This window comes from Carassius gibelio, chromosome B25 (assembly GCF_023724105.1).
Source record: "Carassius gibelio isolate Cgi1373 ecotype wild population from Czech Republic chromosome B25, carGib1.2-hapl.c, whole genome shotgun sequence".
NCBI lineage: Eukaryota > Metazoa > Chordata > Actinopteri > Cypriniformes > Cyprinidae > Carassius > Carassius gibelio.
This window is the reverse complement of record NC_068420.1, coordinates 9,944,203-9,961,413: the sequence shown is the minus strand read 5'-3', so window position 1 is coordinate 9,961,413 and position 17,211 is coordinate 9,944,203. Positions and strand designations below refer to the sequence as shown.

The 17,211-nt window shown below is 37.1% G+C and overlaps 1 protein-coding gene across 1 annotated transcript; it reads left to right on the top strand.

Annotated features, from left to right (window-relative positions):
* Window positions 1–17: 17 nt before the first annotated feature.
* On the top strand, window positions 18–7,069 carry csnk2a2b (casein kinase 2, alpha prime polypeptide b). Its single transcript, XM_052597056.1, has 12 exons — window positions 18–967; window positions 2,028–2,139; window positions 2,890–2,991; window positions 3,508–3,558; window positions 3,810–3,869; window positions 3,966–4,049; window positions 4,219–4,329; window positions 4,784–4,885; window positions 5,000–5,100; window positions 5,628–5,776; window positions 5,866–5,948; window positions 6,542–7,069. Exons 1-11 carry the CDS (start codon window positions 864–866, stop codon window positions 5,940–5,942), a joined length of 1,053 nt encoding a protein of 350 aa, XP_052453016.1. The 5' UTR covers window positions 18–863; the 3' UTR covers window positions 5,943–5,948; window positions 6,542–7,069.
* The last annotated feature ends 10,142 nt before the right edge of the window (window positions 7,070–17,211 follow it).

The following is a 17,211-nucleotide window of genomic DNA, read 5'->3' as shown; positions in this document are numbered from 1 at the left end:
CGCTTCCGGGTCAAACCGTTGCAGTCCGTTTTTCTTGCAGCAGCACGGGGGGATTGGTCCGGAAAACCCGAACCCCGATCACGAGCAGAACGGTGCACTGGATTAAAAGCGGGTTTCGCGAGTGCTGCATATCGATCTCACGCGAGCGACGTCACGGGGAGACGGTTTTTCACGGGGGTCGAGCAGAACATCGATTCTCTCTCTCTCTCTCTCTCTCTCTCTCTCTCTCTCTCACACACACACACACACACACACACACCAGTCAATACCCCAAGCTTAGAGTCTGGTCAGTTATATTCTACTCAGTTTCCGTGGTCTGTATTCTCCAGCATCAACTGCTACAGACTGAAGCTCGAGAGGAAACGCATCCTGGATTTTCTTCTCGAATCTCTATGCTTTGGATCGAAGGGATTTGAGGCCCCTTTGGGGTGGTGGGGGGGTTTAACCCACAATAATTAGATTTAAACAAACCCCCCCGCCTAAGACTCAAAGTCTATTTTTAAACCAAATAACTTTTCACATACCTTCTCACATACAGATCCAAAATAGACTATCTAGACTTCATATTCGCAGCTTTGCGTGGGATATTAGCCCTGCCAGGGCATTTCACAGACTATCCAGCATTCATCTTCACCCTCGGATCTCCAGGCGGTATAAACACCTCTGACAAGGCCGAGATCGAGCGCTGCTCCGCGGACACCGCGCTCCATCGTTCACGCCTCTGATATCCGATATCTCACGCCTGGACCGTATACTATCAGACCTCCCCCGGGGTGGTCTGCCTCTGAACGGTGGTCCTCCGTGTGTTTTGGATTGAATTTGGCGATCGGATTTCTCCTACACCCTGAGCCCCGTCGCCCGCCATGCCCGGCCCGGTGGCCGGTAGTAAATCTCGGGTGTATGCCGATGTCAACACTTTGAAGAGCAGGGAATACTGGGACTACGAGGCCCATGTGCCCACCTGGAGGTGAGAGATTTAAAGCTATAAAAAGCCCAAGTGCATCATCACCTGATGCTGTGTCTCAAACCCAGCGAGCTGCCTACCTAGGCGCGTTTCGTGTATTATTTTGTGCATGTGTCTGCTGGTTTTCTTTGCGCAGTGGTTTACATTTGTAGGCTCGCCATCGATCGTGATGGGAAAGTCATCAATCTGCGTGATCGAGCAGCCCCTGTGTGAGAGCTGATGATGAGAGGATGACATGAAGGGATTCACAGATGCAGCGTTAGAGAGAGGAGTGTGTGACTGTCCACAGCATCCACAGATTTTATGCAAATGCACCGATTCCCTCAAGTGTGCTGTGCACATCCAGTAATTACCTTTCTAAACCAGTGCACTTATACAGCATTTAGTAGCTTTAATGGTTAGATTCCTGAGGATCAGTTAATGTGCTCCTCTTTTGCACAGTGCACACATATTTATAAGTGATGGTGAATAATAATTTTTTTTTTTTTTTTTTTGTAAACACAAAAGATGAATTCATTTGGAATTCGTTTTAACACAGCTCTTTTCTATGCAGTGAAACTGATCATAGTGACTGTCAACCTCCAGAAAACACCATGAAAGCATGCTGAAAAAAAAAAGCATAAAAATGTCAATCAAAAATCGTCCACTTGAATTCCATGGGGAAAAAATAACCATAGCCCTACTTTAAATTATGGTTTTTCAATTTTTGAATGAACTATGACAACATAATTGTACAGTATGTAAAGAATACTAAAATAACACAGTTGAAAGCAACTGAAGATCTTTTTTTCTTAAAAAAACATATAGATTGTAGTTTGTTTATTGTATACTGTTCATTACTATAGTTAAAAGTGTTTCAGACAGCAGACCAGTGCTTAAAATGTCATCTTTGGCTCGGTCCCTTCCCTTGCTAGAGACGTCAGCTGAGAGGGGAAATGATGGGCTTGGTCATTTTCACAGATGGTTAAATGTGTTTCAGCCGTGTGTTTGCGTGCTGGGCTGGAGATGTTTCTGGTGTAGATGCTCTTTCTGACTGACATGTGAATCTGTGTGACACCTGCAGTAACCAGGAGGATTACCAGCTGGTACGGAAGCTCGGGAGGGGCAAATACAGTGAAGTCTTCGAGGCCATCAGCGTCAACAGCAATGAGAAGGTGGTGGTCAAAATCCTCAAGGTGAGAGACTGTATGCAGTGTGTAATCAAAGGCCTGTGTCATCTGCCTCTGTAGGGCTACAGGGCTGAAATGTCGTGGTTTCTCTTAAAAATAAATGTAATGTAGATGTCCCTCCTCTTAATATTCTCAATAGCAATAGCATATTCAGTTTTTAAACAGACTTGTCTTTTTAAATGCCTACTTCAACTTAACCTCAGTGTTTACTAAGCCATTTCATGAGGTTTTTACTTTTGTTTAAAGGGATAGTTTGCCCAAAAAGGAAAAATTGGTTGCAATTTATTTTACAGTACGTGTACTTACATGTACTTATAGTGTACTTAGTGTATTTATCTAAGAAAGTTCTGGTAATACAAGGTAATTACATGGGGTAGGGTTAGATTCGGGGTTAGTACCTAGTTATTACATAGTTATTGTAATTATTATATGTATGAATATGAGGAACAGGACTGTGCTACTGGAAAATTTGGCATCAGTTGCTCCCCCTCATGCCGTTGAGTTTCTGTCTTATATTGAACATAGAAGATATTTTGAAGAACGCTGGTCATCAAACAGTTGATGGTTCCCATTCACTTTCATAGGATTTATTTTCCTATGGAAGTCAGTGGGGACCAGCAATTGTTCAGTTCTTCAAAATTCTTGAGAATCTCTTCTTTTGAACACAAAATAATGACAAAATTTCATTTTTGGGTAAACCACTCCTTTAATGGTGACTAGGGTTTGCTATTGTTACATCATTGATTTCTAAAATAGCCTGTCAAGAAAAAGAAGATCAAGAGAGAGATCAAGATCCTGGAGAACCTGCGAGGAGGAACCAACATCATTCAGCTAATGGACACAGTAAAAGACCCTGTGGTACGTTCTCCATCTCTCTTGTCCAATCAGGCTGCATAGTTTGTCCCTTTGATTTTCTGTCTCTGAAGTTTGTGGGTGGACAGCGTTTGAGACAGTCTGCTTTTTCTAGCTTGCAGGTGCAGATTTGGGTTTAGGCTGGAATTATCTGTAAGAAGTTCTTATGTCTCAGATTTGTCATTAAAATTGCACTGAGAAATATCAGCTTGGAAATGTCACAGATTTACCGTGCTAGCATAAGCAACCGCTATTTGAGTGATTCCAATGGATTTATCTGGACACAAATGAGATCAAACGAAGAAAGTGATGATTATTTGAACAGCAAATTAGATTGTAGATCTGAATAATGAGTTGCAGCCAGTCGTGAGGCTTTCTTAGTCCACGTGCTCCTGTTTTATTCCCGATTGAGCTTGATGGTGTCTGTTAATGCTTACCATAGTTGATTAAAGGACTTCCTTTTTTCTGATTGTTCATCTCGTTTTCTGTCTGTTTTGCGGTTTCTCCCCAATCATTCTGCAGTCTCGAACACCTGCGCTTGTCTTTGAATGCATCAATAACACAGACTTTAAGGTATTTTATAATTAAGGTTATCTATCTGTCTGTCTATCTATCTGTCTGTCTGTCTGTCTAAGGTGATGAATAATTAACGGATGGTAATTTCAATATTTAATAGGAGACTGTTTATACAGTAGTAATCAGTTATTTTGCAAAAACATTTTGCTGTCTCTTGGCTAATCAGAATCCATGCAATGGTGTAATAATAAAAATGATCCGAAATGACTTAAGTTATTCTTCATATCTTTTGTTTTCTTCCCGTTTAGGAGCTGTATCAAAAGCTGACAGATTACGATATACGTTTTTATATGTATGAACTACTAAAGGTAAACTCACAAGTGTGTGCCTCACTGGGCTTGGTTTGGAGTTTTGTATGCATTGCTAAGTGTTTTTTTTTGTTGTTTTTTTTTCAACACTGACAGGCTCTGGACTACTGCCACAGTATGGGGATCATGCACCGCGATGTCAAACCCCACAATGTTATGATCGACCACCAGTTAAAAAAGGCAATGATGTTTTTTTTAATCTTGTATTGTATTCAAGACATTCAGAATGCAAATGTTCCCTTTGTCGTGTAGTTACTAGCTTTATACACCAGCAGGGGGCATCAGGGTGCCATTTTCTTTTGGCAAACGAGGTGGTTTTCAGATGTTGATTTGTGTGTGTCTGATGCAGCTGAGATTGATAGACTGGGGTCTCGCTGAGTTCTATCACCCCGCACAAGAGTACAACGTCAGAGTGGCTTCACGCTATTTCAAGGGTCCAGAATTGTTGGTGGACTACCAGGTAAAATCCGAATCACACAGGATCAAATTCCTTGATTTTATGACAACACAAACACTTTCTCTTATCCATCCCTTCGATTTTTGTCGGGAACTTGTTCATCCAGTTACAGATCAGTTAAAGTACCCAAAAAAAATCTATCTTCGTCACTATCTCAACTCATCTTCAGATAAGAAATCTTTCAGATCGTGGAAGACAACAATAAAAGGCTGTCAGTAACAGTCAGATTAGCATGAAATAAACAACAATAATGGTATTTAGAGCATCACTCTCGCACATGTTCTTAAACGTAGCATGTTTGATGCTAGTTAGACAGATGCATATTCATTGCATGTAGTTTGTCATTTTTAGAATTTGAATAATAGTCAATAAAAGTTTTGACATGTCACATATTGCTGTTTTCCTGTTAGGTTGTCTATGGTTATGGGGTTAAATGTGTGTTGTGTTGTGTGTACAGATGTATGATTACAGTCTGGACATGTGGAGTCTGGGCTGCATGCTGGCCAGTATGATCTTTCAAAAAGAGCCTTTCTTTCATGGCCAAGACAACTATGATCAGGTGAGTAATATTCATATCTTTTGCATCAGGAATAGATTATGCAGTTTTAGGAATGTTATTATGCTTTTACCGCTTTGTCTTAAGCATGTGACCATGATCTCATTTGCTTCCCAGTTGGTGCGGATCGCAAAAGTTCTCGGGACGGATGAGTTATTTGGCTACCTGCGCAAATACCACATTGAACTGGATCCACGATTCAAAGACCTGCTTGGCCAGTGAGTACCAGCAGAGGATGTCATAGAGGCATTTACATGGATTTTGAAACTATTTTTAATACACAGTAATTACAACAACTTGTAATATTAATGATATCTGGCCCAATTTGTGGTCAGTACATGGTTATTGAAATGCAAAGCAAAGTTGTTATAGATAACTAAACTAAAACTATTACAAAAAAATATTTACTTGAAATAAGACATCAATTAATATTTTTCAGATATCTGTCAAAGCAACCTTTCTCCTTTTCATTTAATTACATGATATATCACTTGATGTTACTAAATAACTAAAATATAATAAAACTGAAATAATAATAATAATAATAATAATAATAAACTATATAGACATTGTAAAAAAAATAAAATCGAATTATTTATAAAAACAATTTAATAGTATATCCATGATACTTAAATGACACTCATAAAAAGTACCAAGTACCAACTGATTTAATACTAATACTGACAACAATCTACTACTATATAAGTTTGTCCAGTTATTAAAGCTCTCCTGCTGTATCCCACAGGCAGACACGGAAGCGCTGGGAACAGTTTGTGCAGACGGAGAACCAGCATCTGGTGAGTCCAGAGGCTCTGGACCTTCTCGACAAGCTGCTACGCTACGACCATCAGCAGAGACTGACCGCCACCGAGGCCATGGAGCACCCTTATTTCTGTGAGTTAGCTTTACCTCACTGTTGACAATGTACATAGACAAAACGAGCAGCGGGAAGATCCTGAAACATACATGGCTTGTGTCTTTAGATCCAGTGGTGAAGGAGCAGTCTCACACTAATACAGACGGCACCATAGTGTCAAGTGGAACCAACACACCCCGATGAGAGCTGGTATCAAGATTTCATTGGGGTTTTTTATGTGTTTATTCATTGGTTCAGTCAATATTTAATGGCACATGCTTATTTTTTGAGTTTAGGTGAACTAAGTTTATTTTCTAAAAACATTAACAGTTTAATAAAGCTGACAAATTTAGATTTTAAAACTCAAATATCTATTTCCATACTGTACGCATGTTATTTGTATTATTATTTATATACTATTATATTTTAAATTGCATTTAATTTTTATATTTTCAGTTTTCATTTTAGTTTAATTTTATAATGTGCTGCGTTCATTTTTATTCATTTGATTTAGCTTCAATTTATTTTTATTTCACGAAAATGATTTTTTGTAGTGTTGCTTAACATTAACAACACTGCTGTAGCATTTCAAATATTCATTGTAGTATTTTGTGTATTATTTTTCACATAGAGATGCTGGTATTAACCAGATTTTTTTTTTTTTTTTTTGTCTTTGCATGTTTAAAAATGATTATGAATTATACAGAATCCATAGTTCTGTTTTTTGTTTTTTTTGTAGCCTTTTACATTGTCTGTAATTCAAATTATATTTTCTAAAATTCTCTTTTGTTGTTGTTTTTCAGGACCCGGAAAAAGGAAGGCATTTGTTACCTCAATTTTTTATCCCTCGTGTCTGAAACCTCTTCAAGTGTACAGTGAAAGTTGGATCTAAGCAGCACCTGTTACACCTCGTCTCTCAGACACACACACACACACACACATGCACACTCACATACACTCACACCGACACAGACATTTCAGCTTTCCTGTGTCTGTCAAGGTTGGTCTGCCCTTCTATAACAGGTCTGTTCCTATAGCTTGAAGATTTCAAAGCTTTCCCTCCCAAGTTTTAAATGAAAGGAATATATCCTCAACTCCACCCCCCAGGTACACTGGCCCCTCCCACCTTAAACTAGGCATGGAGAATGAGAGCAGAATGAACCCCGCCCCCTCTCTCTTTACTGGTCTGTGTGTCCGTCTGTTCAGTATTCAGACCTTGGCGCAGCCTCTACATACTGTAGTAATAAAGTGGCATGGTGGACCTTTATTTCTTTGCTCTAAGTAGATTGATTACTATATTAATGAAAATAAATGATTTTTATTTAGATTTATGTGCCTTGTTATTGTCTGTTAATTTGCAGTTTGAAATGTGTGCCTGTTTGTGGTGTTTTCAATTGCTGTTTCTCATACTTAAAGGGATAGTCTTCCCTAAAATGAAAATTGTACTCATTTACTTATCTTTGTGTCATTCAAAACCCATATAACTTATTTTTTCCTCTTTGCTAAACAACAACAAAAAAAAAGACATTTTGGAGAATGTTGGAGTCCAAACAACATTGGAGCCCATTGACTGTTGAACCAATGATGTCACATGGACTATTTTAATGATATCTTTACTACCTTTCTGGACCTTGAACTGTCAACGCAGGGTCAGAAAACTGGGATTTCATCTAAAAATACTTTATTTGTCTTAAGAAGTTTGGAACGACATGAGGGTGAGAAATCAATGAGAGAATTTACAATTGTTCATGTAATTGAACAAACCGCTAAAAATTTAAAATTATAACATACTGTTGGCGAAAACAACATGAAATGACAAAATCTAGCAAGAATATTGTTTCGGTTGACCCAAAACCAAAAAAACACATTCTTGTATTAGATTAATCAGATATAAACATAACTTGGACATAATATTACAACATTTAAATTCTTATGAAAATGACACGAACGTCATACGCATGAATTTGAAATGATGTGCTAGTCAGACTGCATGAGCCACTTTGTGAGTACATTCAGTGTACCAAAACAACGTTAAATGATGCATAAGAAATTGACAATATTGTATTACAGTGGTGTAATAATTAGCTGTATTATAAGATATTTCATGTTGGCCTTAATTGTCCTTAATCTATGTAATGTTTAAATATTTGGTTTAATTTTGAACTTTTTTTTTTTTGTTGAATGGAATATCTTAGTCAAGAGGAAATCTGTCTAAATTACCATTGTAGTCGTCATAGTGCAACAAAATATGAGTCAAAACTGCTAAAAATCAATTAGGGATCTAGTTTATTTTTTTTATTATTATTATTATACAGAATTTTCAGGTGCAAAGAGAAATGTGATGCAAAACATGGTTTTGTTAAGGTTGTTGAATAATATCCTAATGTTCTTCAGTTCGTTGATGACCATGGTGTGTGAGACCAGGTTTGTGGTTCATGTTGTGTGCAATATGATCTCTGCATCTCTGATGTTAAGCAATATTTTGGCTATGCGATATCTTTCCTTTTGCCAGCCAGGTTAATTAATTGGCTCTGGCTCTCATGCTTCTCTGCCTCATAATACAGCTCTTTTGTATTCAAGAGATGTTGTAGCCCTTACAATAAGGGCTACCTCATAATATGTTTTTTATTCTTCAGAGGGATTCAACAATTTTATAGACTCAAAACTTCAAGTCCCAAAAGACTTCGCCTTTGTAAGACACAAAAGAAAGGATTGTTCCGTTTTTACCAAGACAAGTTTTACATGGCAGTCTTTGGTGTGAGCGACTCAATGGTTCAATGGTGTTTTGGGAGGCGTCTCAATAGCGGCCCTTTGTGACACCAAGGGCTCAAGTGTCCATTGCTGGCTCATGGGATGACGCGATTTCTCCAAGACCTCCTTCATCTGTGCAGTCCACATTAGTCCGGCCTACCTCCACAGGTCACCGTTCACCTGTGTTTAGTTCTTTTTTTAACCCTCTTCTCAATTTCAGTGTTAAACAGAGAGAGACTCATCATTATTCATGTCTAGGCCTTGTGTGGTTACTTCTGCCCTCAGTGGCCCTGACCTTGACCAACAGCTCCTCACGCGTGACTCCAACATGAATATTTCTGAGTGAATCTCATATCAGATTGAGGCCTGAGAGAATGTATGTCAACCACAAACCTCACAGGACGTCAAATACATATGCTTTTATATAAAATCATGAATATTCCAAGACCAAAAACCCGTAGAGCTCTTGACAGAATACTTGGCGTTTTGGTTCACCAAAGTGAAATGAAAATGAGGTTTAGAGATATTACCTGTCACATGATGACCTATATGTTTTAACATTTGATGAAGTGACTTCAGTAATGACCTTATGTAACTTCTGCTGCACCCAATGGTCATACTTGGAGGTGAAAGGAACCCTGGGTCTATTTGGCTAACTTAAACCTTTAAAAGCTTTGTTCGTCTTCGGAACAGAATTTAAGATATTGATGTTCTGCAAAATGGCACTACGGTGATGCAGAGAGACACAGAGGAGAGTAATTGTTGAATAAAGTAATTATTTTAGTTTTCTTCGCATACAGAAAGTATTCTCGTCGCTTCATAACATTACAGTTGAACCACTGATGGCAGATGGACTATTCTGACGATGTCTTTCATACTTTTCTGGACCTTGACTGTGTAATTTACTTGGCAGTCTATGGGACAGACACAAGCCTCCCGGTTTTCATCCAAAATATCTTAAATTATGTTCCGAAGATGAACGTAGCTTTTACGGGTTTGGAACGGCATGGGGGTAAGTGATTAATTACTACATTTTCATTTTGGGGTGGAGTATCTCTTGAAGATATGAAATCTGAGTGCTTTCTGACCCTTCACAGACTGCAACATAACTACTATGTTCAAGACCCAGGAAGCCAGTAAGGGCATTGTTATAATAGTCCATGGAAATCAAATTAACTAAATATCTTCATTTCTGTTCTGAAGATGAAAAAAGGTCTTATGGATTTGGAATGACATGAGGATGAGTAATAAATGACAGATTTTTTTGGGGTGTTCACAGTCAAAACAGTAAAAAAATAATGACTTTATTCAACAATTTGTCTCTGAGAGACACAGAGGAGGTCAAAATTACATATACAATATATTCTTGTTGTGGACCTATATGTCCATTCTTCTGCAAACACAAAATATTAACTTGCGAGGTCCACACCATGAAAGTCAATGAGGTGCAAAAACATTTAGCAAAATATCTTCTTTTGTGTTCCACAAAAAAGAAAGACAATCAACCAACATGGAGGAGATTCCTATTTCATTGTGGTGTGAGGATGGAATTGGAAAGAACTGAAAAATGCCAGAAACATTTTCTGATAGAAGCCGTCCAAACATACTTTTAGTATGCTGACAACATTCTTATAAGGTGACTCACTGATAGTATATCTAGCTTGAGCAAACAGAAGGATTGATTACATAGAATGATTGAGAAACGCAATCATCTGACTGATGATTCATCACCAAACCTCTTTCCTAGTATAGCTGCACTGTTAAATATTAAAGTCAAGCTGACAATTGCATTAAAAACATTGTTTTCTGGAATTATGTCGACTGGTCTATCATTAGTCTCATGACTTGTGATTATTGACATATTTTGTGGTTTCCTTGAAAGCTTATTCTGGCTAGGTACCATCTGCTTAGACAGGAAGACATTACCTAACCGACATGCAAGTCATGCAACACACCACAGCTTGTGTTTTGAAGCAGATTTTTGAAATCTGAAATCACTGAAGTCATAATAGCAGACAGACATGCTTTTGAGAAAACAGAATGTTAGCACAACTAGCATTAGTATGAACTGATACAAATTATCCACCAATTCGCAACAGTGTAAAAGTATAACGTATTAAAACAAAATCTCATTGTTAAGTATTAAAACAAAATCTATAAAAATATTTCTGTATTTTTTTTAAGTCCATGTAAAGTAATATTAAATATTTGTTCTGAGTATGTCACATAACAGAAGAATGTGTTATTAACCACCCACCCAATTAAACAAACTTGATTCGTGGGGGGTGTGTCCGTTATTGGAACTAAAACCACGCCCCCTGTGAGAAAGCTGCCGCCTCTCTCAAATGTCAAATTCCACTACAACCTGAATGGATGCTCCCTCTTGGAGCTTAATTCGATTTGCACAGCCATACATGTTAAGTAATATGTATTTACGTGAAGCATAGCTAGCTAACAAACTGTAGGCTGTAACTAACAGTAATGACAGTAACTCGTGAACCACTGATGCTAATGCTCTCTAGTCATGCACATGTGGAAGTACATGTGGAAGAATCGACAATAAAGCAGACTTGACCTGACTTATTATGGTGTTAGGGGAGGGGCCATGCTCAGTGGTTCCAGTGCGTCATCGAGTCATGATTTTAGCCCCGCCCCAAAAAAACCTGAACACAAAAATTAAAAAAAAACTGTTTAACAGTTTGTGTATAACTCCACAATTCAGGATTTTTCACAGTCTCGGTAATGTGTTTTCAACAATACATTTCTAGCATTTATGTGCATAGAAACAACACCCCTGAATTGCCTTTGACATTAAAAGTCAAAATAAAAGTGACATTTTGTGGCCCAGTATCTAGGCCTATAGTAAACACAATAGATAGTCCAGATAGACACTTAAAAGTTGTGAGAAGTCACCCAATCAGATCCAGTGATTAGGTAAAGTCACCATTTTGTGCATCAGACTTTAAAGAACAGACTGTTTTTGACAAACTTCTGTGCCATTAACATTTTCATGTTTGTCATATTGAATTTGCTTTCTGTTTTTAAACTGTGTTTATTTATAGCGTCAGTTCATTTGGCTCAGACTACTGGCCAACAGCTAATGTAAGAGTGAGACAGAGCGTGAATGCAGGATAAACTTCACCTGATCCCTTACTTCCGATCCTACAACCTGACTCTCATGTTCAGAAAACATCTTCGCCATGAAATTTTCAGCACTGCTTGGTTGTACCACGGTCTGTGATGTCCGGTCAGCGGGGATGATGACAAACCCACCTGCCCTTTGTCAGTGGAAAGCCATGAGCAGCAGAACCATGAGGTGAGCTTACCCACTTAAAGGAACAGTTCACCCAAAAATAACATTTCTGACATTATTTATTCACTTTTTTTCATGTCATTCTAAACCCAGATTACTTATTTCTTCTGTGGAATAAAACAGGAAATGTTTTGAAGAATCTTCATGCAACTTTCTTTCATACTGGATAATGAAAGTGGATGGTGACCAACGGATTTCAAGCTATTGAAGTACCATAGATTCTTCATAATAGTGGTTCATGTGGCTCAAGCACTAAATTACAAGTCTTCTGAAGCTATATGATAGCTCTGTGTTGCAAAAGGCTGAAATTCAAGTTGTTTTCTCTAACCACTGCGGTCACCATTCACTTTCAATGTATGGAAAAAAGCAGCTTGGGCTTTTTGCTATTAGTATAAGAAAATATAAGTTGTTTTGTTGTTTGTTTTTTCTTGTCTCAATTTGAAATATTTCTTCATTTCTCTTATCGGAATAATTCTTAGCAGTTAAATAATTACTTTTAAGTGGTCAAGATTTACCACTTTAAAGTGGTCAAGATTTAAACCTTCTCCAAAAAGAGGGAATACATTGCAAATATAACACTTTTAGATTTTTGAAAACTTCAGTTCAGGGATTTTCCCTTTGTTCAGCTATGTTCTGTTTGTCTTACAGTCGGTCATGCTATGCAAGTGACATGTGTGGTAAAACCATAAAAGATTTAAAAATTATGTAGATAAACTTGTGAAAGTATCTAATGGTGAGTTAATAATTATTTGTGCTGAATCATATGAACTCCACTCAAATTTTGAACTCACAGGTTTTTTATTATTGAAAGGTTATTCAAATGCGTATAAACAGGAAATCAGTAAATTCACAATGTTGTCACACAGTTTTAGTTTCCACACGGTAATGCACGCCGGTAGCTAAGTTTCCATCACACTTCTTTGAGAGAGAGGGAAGCTTGGGCCCCCCATCGCACACAGAAACAAACAAACAGATGAATAAATAAACAAACAAATAGCTGCGTCCTATTTCCCACCTGATGAGGACTTTCCATTGGTTTAATTACAGACAGAAGCACACAAAACTGTTTGACCATAACTGGAATTTCATAGATTTCACAATTCAAGTCCAAACGTCCAAGAAAAAAAAGAATCATGTAAAAAAACAACAACTCCTGTGTGAAGAGTTCCAGCACTCATGGCATCTAAAGAGCTGCTTCTTTCCAATTAAACCCAGATTTGTTGCATGTTAAATCCTCCCGACAAAAGAATCCAACGAGATTGTAGAACAATGTCTTGGTCCCTCACTTTACGTCTTCTGTGTAGAATAAGGTCTGGCTCCATTGCCCAGTTTGTAAACTCCCACAGGGCTGAAGTTGTTAGGGGAGGTTTTGGAGATGCTGGATGCTTAACTCACTCTTTTTATGTTGTTACTACGTCTGCGCCGAAAGCAGGCAGGTAAACAACGCTTATCCGATTTGATCATAGGTGAACTGGGAGGAGAGGCTTGTTTTCTGTAAAATCAGAAACACAGAAGGTAAAAAAACCAAAACATAATCAGCTGATTCATTTCCTGGTGAGTACAAACAGCAGTTTGACTATTCATTATTTTAATTTCTCCTCTGGTTGTCTGTGCACATTGCTTACAAACTGTCAGTCTGCAGGTTACGCCAGCAAGTGTTTTAGAATCTTTGAATAATATATATATATATTTTTTCAAAACACCAAATTATTTGAGAACGAATCCTGTTTACTAATGAGTCATTGTATCGTTCACTCAACCGATTAGTTTCTCCTTAACACTGTTTCATTCAGAAGCGAAACATGTCTTTAAAAGCGAGTCACTGAATCACTTAATTAACAGTAGTTTTGCTCTAGAACAATGAAGAGTTTGTTCTGCACTGATGAAATGAATGTTTACAATTAACTGCAGCAGCTTTGTTTGGAACAATTTTACTGGTGAATCAGAAATAGACAAAGAATATGACAAATTATAGTTGTTGCTAACAAATTAGTAAATTGTTAACATGATTTAGTAAACCGAGGGAACAAATTTGTAAATTGTGCTCATTGTGGGGCTCCATTTAGATGTTTCGCTCATAAAGATGTTTTGTTATTGAATGAATCAGTGTTTTGAACAAAAAAAAATGTATTCAAAGAATCATTAAAATAAAATAAAATATATAATTGCATACTACACATATAATATCTGTAACCTGTAATTTTCTTTCATGCAAAAAATGGGATATATTTATAGTTATACTTATTTACATTAATATTTAATAATATTTAGCAAGAATGTTGGCATTGCTTTTTGTGAGTACAATAAAAATTAATCTGGATTAGCCATAGTCACCATTTGCTTTAACTGAATGAAAAAGCAACCTGAAAATTCTGCTATACAACTGTCTTTTTTCCCCTTCTTTTTTTTTTGTCTTTCACAGAACTACAGGAAGAACTACAGGAAGATAATAGATGAAAATAAATAAAACATTTTGGTGAACAATGCCTTTTATTATGAGTGTTTGGGAATGTTAGCCTCACCTGGCGGCTGCGGCTGCTGCTGCTTCTTTATTTCGCAGCTGGCGCATTATACGCAACATGCGACAAATCTGACGCAGTGTCATCTTTGGAGCGTGGCAGGCCAGACGTGGTCGAGGGGCCCCTCTGGGCCCTCTGTAACTGAAAAGGGACATGTAATCGCCACCAGGACCCCTCCCAAAGAGCTGAACACTGCTGCTGCCATAGCAGGACGCACACTGAAAGAAAAACAAAAAGAATAGTTTTCCTTGAAATCAAGATCTGGATATATTTTATATAAAGGAACCAGTTGATAGTAAATCTTTCACCAAGCTACTGGTTTCAAACCAAGAAAACGATTAATTAACTACATCCAACACACACACAAACTCTATACAACAAGCTTGAAGACACACAGATTCTTTTACTCGACACCTGATCGGCTCAGAGCACAGACATGATACATCCACACCAATAGCGCTGACAGAACATGACCCAGTCTAGAACAAAGAAAGCTCAAACTAACCGAGCTGAGAATAAGATTCATCATGTTAACTGATCCAAGGCATGTCTTTTATTTCACCAGTATCACCACCAGAGACACTATTGTTTTCAATAGTGATCAATTTTTAAACTCTCAGCCTCTTCACGCAAAATGACAAAAATGCATTTAAAATTAGAATCTGTCTCCCAGTTATCACCCAAATAATTTCAGGTGTGCAGCACACGATGATTTTTCTTCTGTTGTACCATCTGTCATTGACCTCCACCCATGTGTGAAGTCATCTTCAGTTCTCAAAAGTAAATAATCATCAACTCATCTACTATCAAAATGAAAAAGCACTCTTACAATCTTCAAGTACTCACCGGTACGACTGTTGCCATGTTAGCCAACTCAGTTCAGGGCGTCCCAAGGATGCTGCAGAATTATGCGCACAATTTTGCCTGCCTTGACCGAGCGTTCATCTCTTATACCTGTTGTCCTCCAAGGTGCCACATGATGTGACCAATCACAGGGCACCCGGCGGTCCAGTTCCACCATCTGAACCTGACATCACCAAGTGATGTCACTCCGCCGCTGCTTTAAACTGGACACAACAATAGGCAGAAGGTGTCTCGCGTTTCAGGGCCATGCAGTTAATTATCACGCTACCTTTTGTCTCTTGTGGGTAAATTCAGAGTCTAGTCGGAGGGAACAAAGGAGAACGCATGCTATGAATTGGTCGACGTGCTCATGGGAGAGAAGCTTTGTGTCGCTTACAAACATTAATTAAAGCAGCTCATGCTTTACTGACAATGCACTACTATACCATGACAACGGATCATGGGTTACGTGGGTTTATTAGTGTTTAGCTGATGGATATTTGAATTAAGGGGAAGTTGATTCAAATATGAAAATGATGGTCAAGTTTAATGAAAGAATGGCATTCATCATTGGGGCACAGGTAAATTTATGTATGGTAGCTTCTTTAAAAAAATTCTAAGTGCTTCATATGTCAAAGCATGAAAACTTAAAAAAAAGGAACGAAAACAGCAAACAATGTTATTAATAATAATGATCAAGTTTGTTTATATAGCACATTTCATACAAAATGGCAATTCAAATTACTTTGCATAAAAGGAAGTAAAGTAATCATTAAAAGTCACAACAATAAAACAAGGAATTTTTAAAATGACATTTATTTAAAATGAATTTAAAACATTATTATAGAGTGCAATCAGTTTGGACATAGTATGATTGCTTGTTCCATAAATGCATAGCTAAACAGGTGAGTTTTGAGTCTAGATTTAAATGTGACTTATGTTTTAGCAAATCTGATCTCTTCTGGAAGCTGATTTCAGCTGCGGGCGGCATAATAACTAAAAGCAGATTCCCTTGTTTTGTGTGAACCCTTGGTATTTCTAACTGACTCGATCCTAATGATCTGAGTGCTCTGTTAGGTTTATATTCAGTGATCATATCTGCAATGTATTTAGGTCCTATAGGCCACTGAATGATTTATAAAAAATATAAAAAATTAAAAGTACTTTAAAATCAATCCTAAATATAACTGGAAGCCAGTGTAAGGACCTGAGGACTGGTGTGATATGCTCAGATTTTCTGGTTCTAGTCAGAATCAGCAGTGTTCTGGATGAGCTGCAGCTGTCTAATGTGAAGAGCCCACTACAATAGTCCACCCTGCTGGTGATAAAGGCATGAACAAGTTTCTCCAAGTCTTGACTGGAAACAAAACATCTAATTCTTGCAATGTTTTTTAAATGATAGTATACTGATTTAGTTACTGCTTTGACTTGACTACTGAAACTAAGGACTTGATTTTTAGTTGTTAGACCCCTAGAGTCAAGGTATGCATCAAAACAGCAACAATAATAATAGTTAATTAATGAATCAACTGATAAAAAACTTTTCTTTTAGATATTTGAAAAATAAAAAATAAATAAAAAATGGAATACAGTGGCATAAAGCAGGCCAATATTATTCAGAAACTAGCATTTGGATCACATTTTGACAGATGGTTAAAAAACAAAACAAATAAATGTAAAAAACAACAATTAAATAAGATAAGATAAATGTCAGATAAAATAAAATAGATAATATAATAAGGAATACATATATATATATATATATATATATATATATATATATATATATATATATATATATATATATATATATATATATATATATATATATATATATATATATATATATATATTTATATTTATATATATATATATATAAAGATTTTCAGGTGCTTTTTAAAAATGTGACTAATTTGATCTTGTTTAATTTGAATGAAACTGGTGTCTGGTAAGGTATGGTATAGTATTGGTATGGTGCAAACAAACAATGATCCAGGTCACATTTGGAAGGAGAGCCAAAAATGCATTATTATTAATGGATTTAGTA